Source organism: Phasianus colchicus, chromosome 25 (assembly GCF_987193195.1).
Source record: "Phasianus colchicus chromosome 25, bPhaCol1.hap1.1, whole genome shotgun sequence".
Taxonomy (NCBI): Eukaryota; Metazoa; Chordata; class Aves; order Galliformes; family Phasianidae; genus Phasianus; species Phasianus colchicus.
The window spans coordinates 5,854,530-5,870,464 of NC_143460.1; the positions used below are offsets into that span (position 1 = coordinate 5,854,530).

The 15,935-nt window shown below is 60.4% G+C and overlaps 1 protein-coding gene across 1 annotated transcript; it reads right to left on the reverse strand.

The window, feature by feature from the left end:
• Positions 1 to 1,239: 1,239 nt before the first annotated feature.
• Positions 1,240 to 5,331, reverse strand: GPR37L1 (G protein-coupled receptor 37 like 1). Its single transcript, XM_031608558.2, has 2 exons — positions 4,533 to 5,331; positions 1,240 to 2,487 (listed from the first exon to the last, which is right to left on the reverse strand). Exons 1-2 carry the CDS (start codon positions 5,205 to 5,207, stop codon positions 1,675 to 1,677), a joined length of 1,488 nt encoding a protein of 495 aa, XP_031464418.1. The 5' UTR covers positions 5,208 to 5,331; the 3' UTR covers positions 1,240 to 1,674.
• Positions 5,332 to 15,935: the final 10,604 nt, after the last annotated feature.

A 15,935-nucleotide genomic window follows, 5' to 3' on the forward strand; every position in this document is an offset into this window, starting at 1 on the left:
CTGCCCCATCTCTGCCCTCCTGCCTCTACCCGTTCTTCCCTGTGGGCTGTGACTGGTGGTGGCAGGGTGCCCCATACCGTGCGCCTGTCCCATTGCACCTGGAATTGTGCTTTGTGCCTACAGCACCTACAGCACCCTGCCTGCCTGCCTGGGCATGGGGTGTGAGTGAGACTGGGGTGCAACATGCACCATGCATCGCCTGCATGGGCTGTATAGCCCCCCCCCCCCCCCTCCCTGCCCCCAGCCTGGCTCCCTCCTCCCCACACACCCGCGGCAACAAGCCGGCCTTTGTTCGCCCCTGGCCGGGGCTCAGGACGGAGCGGCACTGAGCGCATGAGAGCGGCCACCTCGCCCTTCCTCCCACCACGCTGCTGCCTGTGCAGGGGGCCCAGCCCTGGGGAACCGTGCCCTAACCAGGACCCAGCCAGGCGTCTGTGCCCCAGTACACACCCTGTGCTGTGAGGTGCTCCCAAACACCCACAGCCCCAGCATCGTCAGCACAACACGGGGAGGGCTGGCAGAGGGAAAGGAAAAACTCGGTTTTGTGCTACTGGAAAGAAAACTGTGGCTTTTGTTTCCCTGGCAACAGGGCTGAGAAAGCAAAGCTCGGTGGGTGCTGCTGCACAAAGCCCACAGTGAGCCCCTCGCATTCACCCGCCCGTAGCAACCGTCTCCCTCTCCCCGGCATCCCGCGGGCTGGGGCGGCTGCCAGCCACACACACAAGGAGCTTTCACAGTTCGGCTCTGGGGGCAGCACGGGGGGGCCCGGCACGGCCAGCCTGCCCTCGCTGCTCCCAGCAGCCTGCCTTGGTAAGAGCCCTGGTGAGACGTGGATGCTGGGTTTGGAACGTGTGCTGGTTTGAGGTCGGCACCTCGGGTGGGTTTTGTGCCCCTGATGGGCAGAGTGGACAAGGAGCCGGGAGTGTTATGTGGGGCTCTTTGGATGAGATGTGGGATCTTGGTTCTGCACGGTGCTTTGCAGGCTGTAGGGCACCGCTGCCCAGTGCTGAGCTTTGCTGGGACCAACTCAAGCCCCACAAAGCACTGAGAGCTTGGAGGAGCTCGGCAGAGGCTGCCCCGGCACTCAGCAGCACTGCTTTCCTGACCCCCCTGTGTCCTCACCCCGCTGAGCTGCCCGTGCCCACCCAGAGCCCCCAAGTCTAAGGGAAGAGCGTGGGGTCACACAACCCACCGTGCTCTGACCCCCCATTGCTCTGCATGTCTACGTGCACGACGTGCTCTAGTTTACTGGTTTATTGAGCTCTTACAGGGCACTGCTGGGATCTGGTCGCTGGGACCTTCTCCTACTGTGGAGGGGGCTGGCAGGAGGGGATGGGACAGGACGAGGGCAGTTTGTGTTTGCTAAGTCCTCTGCAAACCCTCCTTAATAGCAGATGGGACCTTTCCTGCGCAACTCCATCAGCAGAGCAGCAACCCCCCAGCCCGGCCAGGCACAGAGGGAGCTGATGTCCTTTGGGCAGAGGCAAGAAGGCCACTGATGTAGCCATGGGGACAGGACACCCCTTGCCCAACACGGGGTTTGAAGCCCACGGTGCAGCCCCTGAGCTGACTCTCCTGCTTGCTCCACGTCCGGGCATGGGGCACTAACGGCAAAAACAACGTTTGGTCTTGGGAGGAGGTGGTGAAATGCTCTCTACGGCTCCTGGTTGGCACTTAACACGGCGTGCCGAGAGCCAGGAGGGGCGGAGGGGACTCCCGGGGCTTGTCGAAGAAGATGGAGGAGGACATCTCTGTCTTGAGCTTGCTGTCGGCGCTGCCCTCGCTGGAGGCAGCGTCGGGACCGCAGCCCTCGCAGCAGCAGCAGCAGCAGTCCATGAAGGCCTGGCCCAGGGGTCTGCAGAGGCACAGGAGCAGGACGGGCGTCACCGAGCACTTGAAGAACAGAAAGAACTGGTTGATGAGGTTGAGCAGGTCCAAGGTCTGCTTGGACATGTCGGGGGACATGTAGGCCACCACGATGTTGCAGACGTTCTCGGGGGTGGTGCAGAGCCCGTAGATGATGGTCAGCCCGATGATGGTGCAGTTCAAGTGGCTCTCACACTGGCTGTGTTTGGTCCCACGGCACTCAGCCTTCTTCTCGGTGCCGCGGATCCTGCGGGTCACCAGCTGGCAGCTCACAGTGAAGAGGATGGGCAGGCAGAAGTAGCAGCCGAAGTACCACCACATGCGGGCGTTCTGGTAGGTGAGCACCAGCGAGTAGACGGACTCGGGCAGGTTGGACGAAGGCTTCATGGTGCAAAACTCGGTCACCACGCCGGACACGGGCGACGTGTCCTGAGCCAGCTGCCAGAGCAGGACCTCTGGCACCGACAGCGTCATGGAGCCCACCCAGATGACGGCCAGCTTGGCAATGATGGACTGGCACTGCTCGATGGGCCGGGCGCTGGCCTGCGGGCTGGTGGCCGCGTGGAACCTGTCGATGCCCAGGGCGCAGAGGCTGAAGGTGGTGACTCCCAGGGATGATACCTGGTGAAGGGGAAGCAGAACAGGTGGGACTTCCAGTGGGGGCCTCAGAGAGGTTGGCTTGATGATGGCACTGTAAGCTCCCACCTACCCGACAGCCCCAGACCCTTCCTCCAAGGTTTGACAGAGGTCACATCCCAGGTTTGGAGCCACCTTCCTGTGACTCCTGGAGGGGCACTGGATAAGCGTCCCTTGACCCACGTGTCCCTGCACTGCTCTCTGTTCTGCACAAAGCTTTGCTGGATGCCAGTCTGTCCATCCAGCCAGGGTGGGAATAGCAGGATTGTCCCCAGGCTCTTCTTCTATTCTGGATGTTTTTGGAGAGGAAAAGCAGGGACCACTGCTCCCATCAGAGTCTTCCCATGGCCCTGGCTGCCCAGGCTGGCTCGTCCCTGCCCTGTTCTGCAGATCTGCTGCCTGCTTCCCAGGCAGCCCAATAGAGCTGAGGACACCGTTGTCACAGACCAGCTCGGGGCAATTTCCGCTGCTTTGAGGAGAAACATCCTTGTTTGCCAAAGGGAAGAGGCCAAAGGAGGCAAAGGGAGGGCTGCCCAGGCGCTGAGGGTCACAATCAGCATTCAACCCCGCAGCCCCTGGCCAGGAGCACGGCAGTCACATGCTGCTGCCCCAAAGCCCAGCGGCCGTTCCTGGCCTCACGAAGCCACCAAACATCCCTCTGTGCCGAAGGACATTCCCAGCACTTGGGAAACCTCCTGATGTGTGTGCAGCATGCAGCAACCTGCCAGTGGGTTTTGCAAGAAACAGACCTGGCACCTCCAACCCAGAACAGCTCTGGCATCCCCGCTGAGCCCTTTGCAGTGGCTCTGAGTTGGCCTCGTTAGTGCTGCAGGGCACAGCAGCTCATGCCAAACACCCAGCATCACCACTCAGTTTCTGTGCAGCATCTCCCCTGACAGCACCATGGCCCTCAGCACAGCATTGCCATCGCCATCCCATGCCCAGCCCCCCACCACCCAGCAGTGCTGCTTGTGTCTCAGCACTTCTGCTCAGCACCAGCTGTACCACCGCCTCTCCTCTACGCTGAGGCTGCCCCCAGGCTCTCCTCTCCTGGTCCTTGGGGACTGTGATGGGACCACACATCCCCGGAGCTATGCCATGCCCATCCTTCAGCAGCCCCAAGATCTCAGCATCCCTCTTTGGCGTGTTCTGAGGCACTCCAGTGCTGCTGGCTCACTGATCCTGGAGGTGCCACCCCCACAGGTGCAGCAACCTGGACTGCCCAGATTCAGGTCACAGCAGCACCTCCCCATGAAGGGGTCTGCTTTGGGGGCATCCCTCCTCCCTCTCCATTCTCACCCAGCACTGAACTTGCCTCGGCAAATGCCCATCCATATTCCTGCCCCTATTTGAGTACTCCTGCTGCCTGGTTGTGCCATGGGTTGCTTGAGGTGGAGGACAGGAATGGGACAAAGCCTTCACTTAATAGTCTGGGATGAGAGACCTCCAGGAATGAGCAACTCCTGCTTTGCTGAGCAACAGAGGCATTGCTGGGATGGTGGCAGCCCATCATCTCGTTGTGCTGGGCTGCAACCTGCAGGTGCTGGCTGCAGTCAGGGTACACGTAGGGCTGTGCCTGGAATCACCCAGACCTGTACCCAAAGTAGCATCATGGGGTGCCCTGTGCAGGTGTGTGCATCCAGCCATGAGCAATTGCTCCTGGGGTCTCCTGCACTAATACCCAGCCTGGCTGCCCCCAGGAGTGTGCAGATCCCACCTCCAGATTTGGGGTGATTTGGGGACTTAGCATGGACTTGGTAGCGTTGGGTTCCTGGTCGGACTTGATCTTAAAGGTTTTTTCCAACCGGAATGACTCTATGACTCTATCCCATGATTCTACATCTTGGGGTCATTTTTTTCACCCATAAGGAATGAGCAGAAATCTCAGGTTCCCAACTCCAGCCCTGCCCCAGCCCTGCTCAGCAGTCAACATGGGAAATGTCCCCCCATGGTGAGGTCTCTGGGCACACGGTGCCAGGCCCTGGGCAGCGATGGTGCCCCCAAAAGAAGGGGGCAGAGCAGCCCCTTACCTCCATGAAGGGCACGATGCGGCACGAGATGTCCCCCAGCAGCCTCTTCTTGGTGATCTCGTTGAAGATGACCACAGGCAGGCAGAAGAAGAGGATGAGGAAGTCCCAGAAAGCCAGGCTGGCCAGGATGGAGTTCCAGGCGCTCTTCATGTAGTAGTTGTGCCACACGATGCACATCACCGAGAGGTTCCCAATGATGCCCACCGCGAAGACGATGAGGGACAGGAACATGACGGCGTAGGCGCTGTAGGAGTTCTCCGTCACCGGGTACAGCGGGTTCTGGATTTGCAGCCTCTTGTCGGACACCGTGGTCAGGTTGGCGGCGGGCTCAGCCCCCCCATCCGTGGGGACCCCCCGCTGCTGCTCAGAGGGGTCGGTGCTGGATGGCACCATGGCCCTGGTGGGGTGCAGGCTGGCGGCGTTGATGGGCCGCGGGAATTCCACCCGCACCCCCGGCACGTACTGCTGCACCGACTTGGAGTCCTCCACCGTGCCCCGACGCGGCCGCGCCTTCAGCTCCGCGCTATCCCGCGCAGCCACGGGCAGCATCCCACCTCCACCTGCGCCCTGGTTTGGGCGCACGCCGCCTTCTGCGTACCGCCCGGCTGCGCCCGGCATCGCCGCGGCCCCCGGCAGTGCCAGCAGCAGGAGGACGAGCGATGGGGGCGAAGGCATGATGTCCTCCGCACCCTCTGCGGAAGCGTCTGACGGAGCAGCCCCGGGGCTGCGGGGAACGAGGAGGGGCCGGAGGAGCTCCGCTCGGTCCGGCTGCGGCCGCTGCTGTGGGCGCTGCGGTGCGCTCCGGGCAGGATAAAGGAGCGGCAGAGCCGGGCCCTCTGCTGGTCACCCACCGCTGCCGGGACGCTGCCAAAAGCTGAGAGTCACAGCCCGGGCTGCGCATCCCCCACTGCACTCCAGCGACCCCCAGCATCTCCCCATGGGGCCCTGGGCAGCCTGAGCTGGTGGGGGGCAACCAGACCAAGGCAAGGGTTGGGATCTTCCAGGGCCCTTCCAACCCAAGCATTCCATGGTTCTGTAATCTTTAAGGGACCTTCCAGCCCAACCGTTCTATGAGTCTATGATTCTGGTTTTACAGCTCCACGATTCCATGACTCTGTGGCTCTATGATGGTATTATACGATTCTATGAACCCAGCCCGAGATGCCCATGGCTTGGCACGTGGGACAGGCTGCACTGCTACCCCCCAGCAGGGGTCTGAGGAGGACTGAGGGTTCCTGACCTCCTGCCTTCATCTCTCCCCATTCTCTTCACCTCTGCTGTCAAAGAACAATGTGTTATGTAAACTAAACTTTATCCTACGCACTCCTTAGAAAACAAAAAAGGCCAACAAACAAGAGCTCAATCCCTTTGGTCCTGCTAACCTAACATGTGAATCCATTCACTCATCACTTCACGAGGTTTCTAACCCACAGGTTCTCCCCCGCAGTTTGTAACCTGTAACTCACATCCATCCCAACTCCTGCCCTGTGCCAGCAGTGGAGCACTGCTCCTTCCTCCTTCCTCCTCCCTCGTGCAGGTGTCCCTGCTGTCACATGGGGAAGCAGCTGTCGGATCCGCTCCAAAAGCTTCTGGGCAGAGCTGACCTATTTCTGCCTTGCAGCTTGGAGGTTCGGTCTGTGCCACCTCCGTGAGTCAGCGGGCTCTGAACGGGCAATGAATGGGCTGCGGGAGGCAGAGAGATGTGGAGGATTCTCATCCCTGGATACTTCTGAAGGGTGGAGCAGCATTCCAGCTCCTGCTGGGGTCTGCAGGAGCACAGTAGGAATGCGTGAGGGCTGTCCTGGGAGCAATGGCTGCACAGATTTCTGGCCAACCTATAAAAAGAGGAATGGCTCAGCAGTGACTGAGCACGAGATGACGCTGCTGAGTGCTCCAGATGCTCTGCTCCAAGGACACCTGCAGCCAGGGGGAACATCGGGGGGAACAGCCAAGCAGATCTAAAATGAGTCACACGTTCTCGTTAGTGGAGAGCAAACCCCAAAAAGGTGAGCTCTAAGAGAGGAAAACCAGAGCTGCTTTGCAGTGATGCAGAGCCGGAGCACGGCCCCGTGGGCAGCCGAGCACTGCCGGCATTCGGGTTACGTTGGACAACCGAAGGATGGGTGACGACTCCTCCTCCCCAGCGGCCCGCAGCGCTGAGCCCAGCCCTGTGCAGGCTATGGGAGAGATGGGGCAGCGCTCCCTGCAGGAGGAGGAGGAGGACGGAGCGTTCGCAGTGCCCACAGCCGCTCTCTGGATGGAGCCCTCGGCCGCTGCCGCCTCAGCCCGGTGCTGTTCTGCAGGGAGCGGGGCTATTTTTAGTTTCATTTCATTGCACAACAGCGGGTGCGGCGTGGAACCGCCTGCAGACAGCAGCGGAGTTCACTGGGGCAAGGTGACACCGCGGCACGGCAGTGACCTCCGGCTCCGCTGCCCGGGGAACCGCAGCCCTCCCTGGGCTCAGCAGCTCCCGGCCAGCGGCGGCCCCGAACCGCGGGGCCCAGGGGCTCTTTGGGAACCGCACATTTTTCCTCTCGGCCCACATTCGCAGACGGGCTGAGGCTGTTTCTCGGGAGATGAGTGTGCCGGGCTCTGTGAGCATCTCCTGGGAGCGCTGCATCAGTCGGAGCTCCCAAATGTCACCCAGGAGAGGTTTCTGCCCAAATCCCCTTTTCCTGATATCTCATCCAACCCTCAGCGCCTCTGCACACAGATCACATCCCATCCGACACGGCTCCCCTGGGGCCCATGGGCACAATATCACAATGAGCCTGGAGCTGTCAGAAACGGAGCAAAAGAGAGAAGAGTTTCTGAGCACCACAGCAAAGGTCCTCCCCATCTTCTGGGGCTTCTGCTGCTTTGTTTTGTTTTGTCTTTGTTGCAGCCACAGGGAGAGATGAAGCTGCTCAGCACCGCTTCACCTCCTACCTGCTACATCCCTATTGCCACAATAGGGGCTGCCTGGATAGGTCCCAGTGGTGTTGCAGTTTGTATGGCATCATTATGGCCTGATTTTTTTGCCGATGAGCTTTTTGGGTCCCTGCTCGATGCCAGGAGAGCAGCCCGTTGTTTGCAGCACACAGCCCTGCCTGAGCTCCCTGGAAGCAGAGCAGGGGCTCGGCCACACCTGTTTGCCCAGCGCCCTGCCGGCGATCCGCCCACTTCTTTGGAAAGTGGGGAGCGGGCAGGGAAAGGACGCAGCAAACAGGCAGAGCTGTGGCACCAATCCCGGCGGCCTTAAAGCACGGCCCGCAGGCTCAGCTCCGTTCGGCACAGGGGTGGGGGACGTCCCTGAGCGGCTGCAGGGCGTCGGGTGCGGGGCCTCCCCGAGCTTTGCAGCCATTTCCATCAGCCCTTCTGTTTGCAGCTGGGCGTGCAGGCAAGGATCTGAAAGCCCGAGGCGAGTTCAGCTTAGGGCAAAGGCAATATTTGCCAGCACAATAAAACGAGTGATGTCCTGGAGGCGGCGCGGGCTGTTTGGAGAGGCGCCGAGCGCAGCCCCTTTGTCTGAACCTGTTTGGCACTTGGCTCACAAATTCCCTTTGAACACTCGAGGACTGGTGAATGCAATTGGGAGCAAAACCACTGAGTTCCTCACAGGAAACAGGCCGCCTTCAAATCCTCTACTTTCTTTTTTTTTTTGGCAAATATGGTACCTGGTGTGACGCTGTGATGGGGGTTTGGAGCAGCTGTGATGTGAGAGATGACTGCAGCATCCCCTTGGGGACATCCCTGGTAGGGCACTGTGCTGCAGGGGTTTTGTCACCCTGGTTTCCTAATCTAATGGTGCTTCAGTGCCTGAGCTGTTCTCAGCCACTCCTGCAGCCCAAACCCAGTGGGGCTGCAAAGGGACTTTGGTGATGGGACACAGTAGATCACAGTGATGGTCAGAATTGGTGATCCTAAATAACATCTCCAACCTACATGATTCTGTGAAATTATTTTACGGTTCAGTGATTCTTTGATCTCTACTTATTGGGAACACCACAGCTTGCTGTCTGAGTGCTGTGGACATGGCAAGGGTCTGGCAGCACACACCCTATGGGGCACAGAGGGATGGGGGGCTGCACCCGGAGCTCTGGTGCACCCAGAGGACGTGGCTTAATGGGTGATGTGACCATGCAGCAGCTGCCACAGGTTCCCATGCTGCAAATGTGCCACCCAGAGACCCCCATCCCAAACCCAGCCTTGATCTCCCCCCACTTCCCTTCAAACCTTCAGTGGCTGCTGACAGCATGACCCAGTGCTGCCCATTTTGCACACACATCAGCCATCCTCGCTGAAAGCATCTGCCACGCACTGCAGAGATGGTGCCACCAATGCCACCACTATGCGTCCCTCCCTGCCCTGGGGTCAATTCCCTTGGGGCCCCTGCCTGGGGTCCCTGTCCTTCCTGGTGCACGCTATGCAGTGCAGGGTGGGTGCAGATCCCCCACCACTCCAGCTGAGCCCCTGCAGCAGGGTTTGTCCTTAACCTGCCGGTGGGGAGCAGAACCCTGCGGTGACACTTCGCAGCTGCTGTCGCCCCACCCTGGGTGGGGACGAAGGTCACCCTGCAGAAAGTTCGGCTGCTTGCTGATGGAAAAATGGGGGAAATTCCCTGCTTGGCACGCATGCAAATGAGGGCTGGGGCCGGAGACCCTGTGCCCAAGAAGCCCTCCGTCCTCCCAGGGTCACATCAAGACCCCAAGTGCTGCAGGTGTCCCTTGGAGCTGCTCACATTCTCATCACTGTTGGCAAAACTGGGGGAGATCTCACCCAGGAGACCCAGGAGAAAAGCCACCATCTGTGCTGTGCCACGCAGGATCGGCAGCTGTGCCCAACATGGGAGCTGAGCACTGTGCCAGCGGGGTGGGCATCATCCTGCTGCACTCCCAGAGTGACACGGGACGGGCACAGAGGAGCTGCTCAGCACTGACCCACATGGCCGCCATCCAGCAGCCCACACAGAACGGGGTTTCTCCATGCTGCAGTAAAGCAGCACCACGCAAGGTGCTCTCCTTGAGATCCAGGTCAGTGCCTCCAGCCCCACACTGAAGCTGGCGGCTCTGAGTCACCGTGTGCCACAGCCCCATCCCGGTATCTGCCAGGCGTGGCGGCTCAGCAGCTGACGTGAGCCCACGGGCAGCGATGCGGCTGTAATTGCGGCGTGGAGCTGATAGCGTGGCCGTGTTCCCTCCCTGCACTCGTGACTCGAGGTGGGGGATAACTCTGTGACACCTCCTGCTGCTCACACCTCGCTCAGGGTCTAACAGCCTGGCTGAGAGCCGTCCCACGCCTGCCAGGACTCGGGTCATCGCCTCCTGGAGAAGCCAGGCTCTGTCTCTCCCTGACGGGTCTTATAGAAATGAAAGCACCTCGGTGGGAGCAAACCTGGGGCTGCCAGCAGACAACAAAGGCAGGGAGCAAAGAGAGAAAGTGGGGGCTGAATAGCAGATCCCCATACACATCACCTGTGGCAAAGCACCTCTTGAGCTACAGGATGCTGAGTGAAGGGATGGGGAAGCACAGGGCAGAACCCGTCCTGTCAACACACCTGGGCTCCTGCAGGCTCCTAGCTGTGGGCACAGAGGTCCCACAAAACGTGTGAACACCTGGGGCTGCCTGTGTGATCCCAGCACTCACTGCTGGATGGCAGACAAACAGCCATGGGTGGGTGCTTGAGCCTGTGCCACACAACTGGGCTGCTGGCAGTGCTGCCAGATGGCACGGAGGCACTTCTGCCAGCAGAGCGTGGTGAGAACCGCTCAGGCACTGTGGGAAAGCTGCAGGTGGGGATGCCCTTTTTGCTTATATGGGGTAGAGATGGCTTCAACGGGGCAGTGCAGCAGCAGCGACCTCCAGCAGCAGCACAAACGCTCCCTTATCAAACAGCAAACCCACTCAGGCGGATGTCAACGGACCAACCTGCACCCAAGAGCACAGACCGAGCCCAGAACCGAGCCCAGAACCGAGCCCAGAACCGAGCACACCGCCGGCTCCTGATGCCACCCAGCACCCGCCCGCACGCGGCTCTGGGTCTGTGAGATGCACGGCACCGCGCTGCGGGCTCACAGCCTTTCCTTTCCGAGCCCTCAGCACCGGGGCGGCACGCAGCCGTCGGGCACGGAGCTCCGCGTTTGGCTCTAAGTGCGGTTTGTCCAAAGGGCTTCCGGCAGCCTTACAGCAGAAGCTTTTAAGAAGCGCATCGGGAGAGCGCAGCGACGGCACGGCACGGCACGGCACGGCACGGCACGGCACGGCACGGCACGGCACGGCACGGCACGGCACGGCACGGCACGGCACGGCACGGCAGTGGCTGAACGACCCCCCGCACCGCCCCGAGGGCAACCGCGACCACCGGAAACCGAACCCAAGTTCTCACCAATGAGCTTCCAGGAGCGACCAAAGCAACCAATCAGAGCCCAGGTCCCCTCAGGTGGGACTGAAGCAGTCAATCAGAGCGCAGCTGTCGGCAAGATCCCCTCGGCAGGGACCCAAGCAGCCAATCACAGCGCCTCCCCGCCGCACCTGCGGGAGCGCCAGCTGTGCCCTGATTGGCTGCGCTGCTGACACGGCTCAGACGGCGCACGGCGTTTCCTATCGCGGGAGAAAAAAACGGTGCGGGAACCGCTGAGATGGGGGGGGGGGGGGGGGGGGCGGTGCGCCGGGGGGGCTGAGCGCACAACTGCCCACAGCGCCCCCCTGCCCAGAGCCGGGCGGACCCCGCTGTGCCACCGGGCGGGCGCTGCAGGCGGACGGCGCTGCTTCCATTCGTCGCGCCGCTGGTTGCCGTAGCAACCCGTCGTTTCCTTCTGCCCGCTCCATCCTCAGCCTGGCGGCTGCGGTAATTGAAATCGAACTTCCATTCGGGACCGGGGAGGGGGAGATGCTCTGACCTGGGCGGCAGGTCACCCACCCATACACGTCCCAGTGCCGCAGGGCGGGGCAGCAGCAGCCGCCCATCGTCACCCGTCGTACCGTCACACCGTCACATTGCCACCCGTCACATTGTCACCCATCACATTGTCACCCATCACATTGTCACACCGTCACATCATCACCGGTCCCTGACCGCCATCCGAGGCTGCAGACGGGGAAAGTCACACGAGTGGGAAAACAGCAGCCCTGCGTCACCGGCACGGCTGACCTTGGATGTGCCTCGCGGCTCCGCCCCCCCCGGCGATGTGGGTGCAAATTTTATATCCTAAACAGCCAAAACCCGCCCAGCCCCGCTGCAGGGCAGCCCCGGGCACCGCACCGCCAGGGGAGGGAGCTGAGCTGCCTTTGGGGCTGCAGCTCAGGGAAACTGCAGCGGTGGGAGCAGCCGTGCCCACGGCAGCGCACGCCCCACGGGCAGATATTCCTGGCATGGGGTGGGTGCAGACGTTTTTCTTTCATCGCAGGCCCTGCCCTGCCCCACGCTGCGGTGCTGGGGTGAGGGCGCGGGCAGTGCAGGCAGTCCAGCCCTGCAGCCTGAGTGTGTGCCAGCAGCAGCGCCCAGCCCTGGCACAGCACCACGCACTGCGCGTATCTCCAGCCCTGGCACAGCACCACGCACGTCTCCAGCAGCAGCACTGTGCAGCCACCCACTGAGCCTTTGCCGCAGCTCTGCCAGGCTGTGAATGCCAGTCTGTGCCTGCAGTGTGAGCTGCTGCCAGCCTGAGCCGTGCCTGGTAACCACACGGGGCAGCAGTAAATATCCCGGGGACAATGCAGTGACACGGGTCGCTGGCACTGGGAGCTGACACGAGTCGTGCGATGGAAAGCTGCCAGCAGAGAGCCTGGCAGGATGTGGGCACACAGTTTGCTCAACCAGGTGAGATTTAAGGTTACCTGCTGGAAGATGGGCACCTGGGCAGAGTCCTCATGGTCACACACAAGCAGTGCTCCTGCAAATGGTGGTATCGCTCTGCAGTGCCCTGCGGTGCCCAATGCAGCAAGGATCAATGTGGCCATGCTAAAATTGCCTGATGGCTCTCAGACCTCTTTCCTGGGATCCCCACGTGCTCCTGCCCATGGCAGGCCTTGGGCTCAGTGGCTGCAGGAGCACTGATGGCCAATTCTTGCTCATCCCTGGCGGTGCTGCAATCACAAATCTGCATTCACCCACTCCAGGACGGGGGCACTGCCAGGCACTGCCCGTTTCAGCTCACTGCATGGTGAAATGTTGGAGCTTTCTGCCTCTGACCAGCGTTTCCCATCTCAGACTCCACAAGATGTAGGAACAAAACAGAATATGACTCAGATCTGTTGCTCTTGGCTTTGCTCCAGGGAAAATTTTCAAAACTATGCCTTTTGCTCCAAAATCTTCTGTCAGAAGGGACTTGCCCATGGTTTTCTGTGCCCTGCCCACCTGGGACACGTACATGGGAGCTGCAGGAGGTGGGGGGTGGCTGGGACAAACAGCAGCAAAGGGCATCAGGAAAGCAGAGGAACTTCTGCCATCCTCCCTGCAACGATACAACACCACGATGTGCCACCGCCTCCCATGGGGCTGTGTTTAGGATGGCTTTGGCTGTGCCAGGAGCACGCTGCCTGACCTCAGCACGGGCATCACTTACAGGAGCAGAGCAGTGTGGGGTGGGGAGCCTGGCGAGCAGGTTTAGGGCTGAGGCTGCCCTTCGTGTGCAGCTCAGGCTGCCTGCATCCTGGTAAACACATTGCGAAAGGCTGGGGTTGGTGCAGCCAGGTCACAGCTGAGTCACCACCGCGTGCTCCATGCTCCGTTCACCATCCCTGCTTGGCCAGGTGCCTCCTGCTCTGTGCAGTGGCACTGATGTGGTCCCTCAGCTCAGAGGGTGGACACAGCAAGGACATCCTCTGCATCCACAATGCTCAGAGCCATGGAGGTGAGAGCAGGGTCAGCTCTCGGTGCTTGGCTCAGTCCTATAAGCCCCACAGCCATGTTCCCATCCAGCATACAGGTTTGCCTGTGGGGGGATGCCCAGCATGCTGCACAGTGTGTGGCCGTGCCATGCACACACTGCTGTGTCACCCCGGCTGCTTGCACCCATCGCTTTCCCCAGTTCAAGGCTGCCATCGGACAGCGAGCAGCTGTGATAACCTTAAGCCATACTGCCTGGGATGGAACGAGGCACCTGCCAGCTTAGGCTGCATGCTCTCTGCTGGAAGATATCTGGGAGCAGGCTTCCTGCAGCAGCCACAAGATCTCAATCTGCTCTCAGCACCAGGCTGTGGTTTCCTTTAACTCTTCTCTCTTCAGGATCTGGCAATACAGGAACTGCAACAACATCTGGAGAGATGGAAACAGAGAAGGTGTCAGACTGTGTTCCAGGGGTGCTGAGCATCCTGCCTGGCCTTCTCTGCCGGTGCTCCATGCCATGCCCCCAGGACACAGCACCAGATATGGGGCAAAACTCTGACACTGGTTGCATCTCCAGCTCAAGCCAACTCAGTCTGCCCTCAGGATCAGTGCCAGCCTCGCCACCTGGACACTCACCATGAGTCACCTGCGAAATAACAGCCAGCCAGAGGCTGCCAGTGGCATGGAGCTGTGCCCAGGCTGGAGCAGCCACCACCTGGCAGAGCCTCTTGGATTGCAGGGCCAGCAGGAGCCCAGCACAAGCCTTGGTCAGCACTGCCTCCTGGGCAGGAGATCTACCTCTGCAGGAAACAGCAAAAAATCTCCTAGCCCCCCCAAGCAGCAGAGACTTCAACCCTACCAAAGAGCCTGAAGCACGGTGTGCACCTGTACCCAAAGCTCACCCTTAGCACCCTCCAAAGGCAACTGCACATCCTCATGCCATGCCTCAGCTTTGCACTGCCCTTTTTCTTTCTCTGTATCATTTGTTGAAGCTTCAAAACAGCACTGTTTGTGTGATGAGTGCAGCCCCCAGCACCCAAACCAGCTGCAGTGCTGATGGCATTGCTCGAGCTGTCCTCTGCCTGGGCACCAAAAGCCCCGACTGAGCCTGGGGGCTATGGAGGCACTCTGAGGGTGAGTGAAGCATGACCTGGTAAGATGGAAGGGGGAGGAGAGCTCATGGGCTCCTTGCATGCAGAACCCATGCAGAAGGAGCAGGATCTGTAGCTCCAGTACACTGATCCATCTCTGCATCCATCCCTGCAGAGAGCACTCAGCACCAGAGGGGCTGCAAACATCTGCAAGAAGCGCTGGACCCAGTGGCATGCAGAGTAGAGCAAAGTGAAGGAGTGAGCAGCAGATGGGCAGTGGGGTTTGCACAGTGTGAGTTGCCCTCTGAGTTGCTGATGGAGCAGAGCAGCTCTCAGACAGCAAGGATGCAACACATTGGTGGCAAAGCACAGATTTTGGCACTGCGCACTCTTGGCTCCTCGTCCTTATCAGTGCCAGCTGTGCTGGAGCTGCCAGGATCCTGGGGATCTTGGGAATGGGTCAGGAGGCTTCAGTGCGAGGCTGGGGACAGGCAGGCACTGGTGCAGGAGAGCAAGAAAGGGTTAGCCCTGCTGGTGATGCCTGCCTGCAGGTATGTGAGCTATGTGCCAGCTCAAGCACACCAGCTCGGCAGGGGAGAGACGCGCCTTGGTGCTGCCCGGGTTGCCTAGAGATTGCTCTGCAGGAGGATGGAGGGAGAAGGGAGCAGCATGCTGGGCTGTGTGGAGCTGGGTGCACCCAGACCTCCCTGCTGGCTTAGGGAGGGTTGTGCTGCCAGCTGGTCCCAGTGTGTGCTCTGCTCCAGGGGCATTTCCCTGGCAAATGAGCTCGTGCCCTGCTCCACCACCCCACAGTTGGATTTGCTTTGCAAAACAAGGTGACTTCCAGCACGAAGAGAGGACAGCAAACATGCCCATTGGGACGCTGCTGGCTCTGTCTGCTTCATCTGCAGGGCCATTGCCACAGCCGTGGTCTCCACAGCAGCTGCTGCCATGGGAGCTGTGTTCTGCACACCCTGTCCCACTGTCAGCCTGGGCTCCATGCCTATGAGGCAGTTGATGAGTGACACCATTGGGGTGTGACACCATTGAGGTGTGACACCATTGGGGTGTGACACTGTTGGGGTTGAGCTGTTAGAGACATTGACCATTGCTCCTGGTGTTTAGTGCCTCTGGCACATGAGATATATGGCTTTGGCACAGTGTGTGGGAATGATGGGCTGGCATCTGTGGGGCAAGCGAGAAGGGATGGAGGTGTACTCTCATCTGGGAGAGGCTGTGGAGCTGGAAGAGGCACCAAGAGGGAACGTAGCTGAGCACTGAGGCTTGGGTGACGCAAGTGGGACTGCTGGGTGAGGTCACAGAGCTCCACAGAGGGGAGATTTGTCTGCCTGCCCCTAAAAGCCCACTGGTGAGCTTGCCGTGATGGTGAGGCTCAGGATCAGCCCTCCCTGCCCCCCCAGCTCCCTCCATCCATCACCACGCAGGGATGGAGCTGACCCTGCTACGGGCTCCCCGTGTGCCATCCTTTTATGGTGCACAGCAGCA